Raw genomic sequence first — 4,616 nt, forward strand, 5'->3', positions numbered from 1 at the left:
TGCTACCGGCCGTGGGGCGGGCCCGGGGCGGGCAAGATGGCGGCAGCTGGGCAAGATGGCGGCGGCGGCGGGGCTGACGAGGACGACGATGGCGAGGATGGGGATGAAGGGGAGGAGGAAGAGGAAGCTTGCCCCAAGCTCTCGCCGCCGTGCCCAGTCACCGCTGGCGGGGGGTTTTACCTGGTGCCCACATTTTCGCTGCCGCCCTCGCCGGGCCGTCTGGAGCGCTTGGGGCGTGTTATGGTGGAGCTGGAGGCTCTGCTGCCGCCTCCCGGAGCAGTCCCTGGGGGTGCTGGGGTGTGGGTGCCTGGGGGGCGTCCGCCAGTGCTGCGCGGGTTGGTTCGCGTGCTGAACCGCTCCTTCGAGAAGGCGGTGCACGTGCGGGCCTCACACGACGGCTGGGCTTCCTTTTGTGACCACCCAGCGCGCTACGTACCGCGCAGCCCGCCTGGGGCAGGAGCGGGAGGAACAGGAGCAGGAGATCCCATCCTGGATCCAGGCCTCGGCCTGGGCCCTGGCCAGGTGTCAGCCTCCTCGCCCGATGATGGCGGCCGCACCGACCGCTTTGCCTTCCAGCTGCCCTTTGCTGAGGGCGCGGGTGATGGGGCGCGCTTGGACTTCGTTGTGCGCTATGAGACCCCCGAGGGCACTTTCTGGGCCAACAACCACGGCCGCAACTACACAGTTCTGCTCCGGATCGCACCCATACCCACTGATGCTGAAGGGCTTCCCCAGCAGCAGCAGCAGCAGCAGCAGCAGCTGGAGCCACAGCCTGAGTGCCAGGGTCCGATGGAGGCTGAGGCCAGGCAGCTGAAGAGCTGCATGAAGCCGGTGAGGCGCAGGTAATGTCTGCCAGCGCCACCTCCACCAACGAAGGGTTCTATCTAAGATGGAGGACAAGCATCCCCACTCAGAAACCCCTCAGGCCTGTTTTCCAGGACTGGGAGGAGGGTACATTCAGTTATTACAAGAGTAATGGAGGCCAGACATGTGCTAGGCACTGTTTTAATTTTGGGGGTTTCATTCATTTCAAAAAGTGTTTGTTGAATTTCACTGTAAAACCCTGAACAAGACAGACATCTACCCTGCCCTCAAGGATCATATAAGCTTCAATAGGAGAAATTTAAAAAAAACAACAAGGAAACAGATAAGTAGGGATAAGGTTAGCTGCTGAGAGTAAAATCGAGTAAGGGTATAGATTGGGAAGTGATTGATGCTTTAGATAGGTTGTTCAGAAGGGCGTTTGAGGTGAGTCCTGGATGATAAAAAGAAGTCATGCACAAATATGACGGGGAGAGTTTGGAGAAAAGGGAACAGGGAGGACTCTTCTGGGCAGGTAGCATTGTAACTGAGCCCTGAATGATAAAGAACAGTTATACACACAGGGGGGCAAGGGTGTCCTAGGCGGAGGAAACAGTAAGTGTGAAGGTCCTGAGGTGAGAGTGAGCTTGGTGTGAATGATGGACAGTGTGACTGAAATAGAAATTCCGTGACATTATAGTGTGGTAGTGTGAACCAAGGGCCTTGCCAGTGGGGGAGTAGGGACTGATCCCCATTTGACAGAGCAAGAAATAAAAGTTCCAGAGGTGAAGAGATTGATAGAAGAAGTAATTGCACTTGACCTTGAAGCCTGTGCACCCTCCATACTGTTATGCTCTAGTCTGAGGCCTCCTGTGGAGGTAAGAGCCCATGCTGTCACAGGGAAGCAGTAGCTCAGGCAAAGTCAGAACCAGAATCTGGGCCTGGACTTGAAGCTTGTGTCCTTTGCTTTTTGCCATATACCATCTATGGTCATTCAGGGGCTGGGAGAAGGAACCAGTTACACCACCAGGAGGCCCTGATCCCGAGATTCTCTGAGATTTCCTCCATCAAGCTATGAGTTTCTCAGGGACAGTAGCTAACGTGATATTTTTTGGGGTCACTGAAGTCTAGCCTGGTTCTTGGGATAAGTAGACTCTTCCTGACATGTGGGCAAGGCTTATATTCACCTGTTCCTGGGAGGATTGGGAATGAGAAAATGCTGTTTGGACCTTGTATATGTTTAACCAGAAGCTGCTGGATACAGCAAGAGGTTTGTGGGATCTGTTGTTCTTTTGGTCCTGGCAAGGCCTTTGTAGGCTGTGAGTGGTTCAGAAAGGTCTAGCTCTGGGTTGGGGAGGGGGGCAGATATGCATGTAGGTGAACAAGCTGCAAATATGTATTTACTGACCTGTGAGCCCCCACCTTAACCTGAGACTTAGTCTCAAGGCTACAAGCAGCATGACTTCCTTAAGGTGGTAAAGGTGTGGATCCTGGCATCAGATTAGCTTTAAATCCCAGTCCTGCCACTTACTGGCTTTGTGACCTTGGCCAAGTCATTTAATTTCACTGTGCCTCAATGCCCTTGCCTATAAAATATAGCTTATTATATAGTCCCTGCCTCATAGGATATAAGTAAAAATACTCAAACCAAGCCTGGCTCATTGTGCCATATAGGTATCAGCTAGTACAGTGAAACCTGAAAACCAGAACCTGTGTAAGGCAGAAACCTGTCAGAGAAGGAAAACTAAAATATTTTTCACTAATAATAATAGAAAAGTGGTACAACTACACCCTGTCAAAGGCAGAAAACTTGCAAGACATGGAAATGTAAGGCAGTCCCATTGAGTTCCAGTTCCCACAAGTTTTACTGTATTACTGTTTAGGGAGTCACACATAAATTCTGCCCATCACTAGCTGTGTGGTCTTGCCTCAGTTTCCTCATCTGTGTAAAGGAATGATAGTCACTTTGGTAGGATTAGACACAGCAAACATGAGGAAGTTAACTGAAGCAGGGTGGTAGCTGTGGAAGATAACAGTGGCCAGCATTTACTGATCTCTTGCTGAGAGCTGCAAGTCCATTCTCATTGAGTTTTGCTTTGTGTGCTAAGTGGTAGAAGTGCTATAATTATCCCCATTTAATAGAGGGGGAAACTGATGTAGCTCAGAGAGGTGAACCAACTTGCTTAGTGTTACTCAGTGAGTGAGTGACAGGTCCAAGTAAAAGATGCTAGGGAACTTTTTATTACTGGTCCTCTTGAAGGGCTGGTAGGATTCAGGGCAGATTTTGGATTTCATGCCTAGTGTTTCCAGCATGTAATGCTTTCCTTTTACCTTCATTTCCCCTCACTTTTTGTTTCATTAGGGTATACATACAGTAACATACTAATCTTAAGTGTATAGCTCAGTGGATTTTTTTTCCGTATGTATGCCCTTGTGTAACCACCACCCAGATTAAGATGTAGAGTATTTCCAGCACCCTACAGTTGTCTTCGTTTCTATCACTTTTCCCACATTGTCATCACAGCTAGCTGTCGTGAGAGCCTTGTCTGCAAGATGTGATAGTTTGGGTATCAGAGTTTGGTCATTTTAAAGAGTGTGAAAGGAAGGGAACAGAGAAATCAAAACCTTACAGGGCCATGGTGGGTGGAGAGGGTGTTTTTCTTTTAAAATACATGGGTGGTTTTAAGGAGAAATTGAAGCAGCCCGTTCAGACAATTGTTTTGGTATTTGGCCCCAGGTCTGTGGTTCCTAACATGACTTGTAATATTATTTTAAGTGGGCAGATGGTTTTTTGATAGCTTCTTTATCTTTTGATCTCAGCTCTTGCAAAGGGGAGGTTGGTGCTCATTGCAAGATCAGCGATGAGGTTTTCTTTGTAGGTTGGTGGCTTACTTGGCGAGTACATTTTAACTTATTGTTGTTTTAAAACCTGTGTGCTGCTGGTGACTTAGAGCATTGTTGAACAGCTGCTCCCTGTGACCCAGCCCTCTTGGGAAATGGTGGAGGTTCTAAGGGGATATCCTTTACCTGTGGGAGCCCCATCATAGAGGGCTTTCCATTCAGAAAATGTTGGTTGCAGGCCTACTATGTGCCAGGCACAGCTGTATCAGGTTGGGGGCACAGGAGAAGTTCTGTGGACACATCTCAGAAATCCAAATGGCTGTATTTCCTGGGTTGCTGAACCAGGCTTTTGGTAATCCTTAGGCTTAGAGATAACCCATCAACAAGCATTTATTGGCCTACTATGTTCTGGGCATAGTGCTAGGTTCAAGCAGGAAAAATGGATGCAGATTAGTCCTGTGATGTCAGAGGGCCATGTGGTGGGACTGGTTAGGAAGAACAGGTATAGAGGGTTTGGTTGTAAGAAAACTGACAAGAGACTCTGCTCATTGCTAGGTACTCACTTTGATGAGTATTTTCACGCAAAGTCTTATTTAATCCTGCCAACATTCCCTGTGAAATAGACTGTTTTTATCCTTCTTTCCTAGATGAACAAACTGAGGCTTCTAGAGTCCAAAGTCTTAGGGCTAGTGTGGGGAAGAGCACTCCTGGTCTGCCTTGGTTTAAAACCTTTTGGAAGTATCCTATATCTCTTAAAAATAAAGGTCAAGAAAGCCTCACCATGGCCTTCAAGCACCCTCCCTTGCCCCCCTCCCATCTTGCCTCCACCTCCTTCTAATGTCAACATTCTCTGCCTTCTGAGCTCCTGTCACCATGGTTTTTCTGTTACCAAGGGACCTTACTCCTTTCTGCCTCAAGGCCTTTGTTAGTATTGTTTCCTTCACCAGGAATGTTTATCTTGAACCCCTTGCAGT

General features: G+C 48.7%; 1 protein-coding gene across 1 annotated transcript in view; it reads left to right on the forward strand.

The window, feature by feature from the left end:
- PPP1R3F (protein phosphatase 1 regulatory subunit 3F) overlaps positions 1–4,616 on the forward strand; it is a gene marked incomplete at its 5' end in the record, with an annotated part of 15,317 nt that continues 10,701 nt past the window's right edge. The window contains one exon of the mRNA XM_042783348.1: positions 1–842. Within this exon, the coding sequence (XP_042639282.1) occupies positions 1–842 (842 nt within the window). The remainder of the gene's footprint in view (positions 843–4,616) is intronic.

The sequence above is a fragment of the Orycteropus afer genome, unplaced genomic scaffold, assembly GCF_000298275.1.
Source record: "Orycteropus afer afer isolate SDZICR_OR568_19922 unplaced genomic scaffold, OryAfe1.0 scaffold00946, whole genome shotgun sequence".
Lineage (NCBI taxonomy): Eukaryota > Metazoa > Chordata > Mammalia > Tubulidentata > Orycteropodidae > Orycteropus > Orycteropus afer.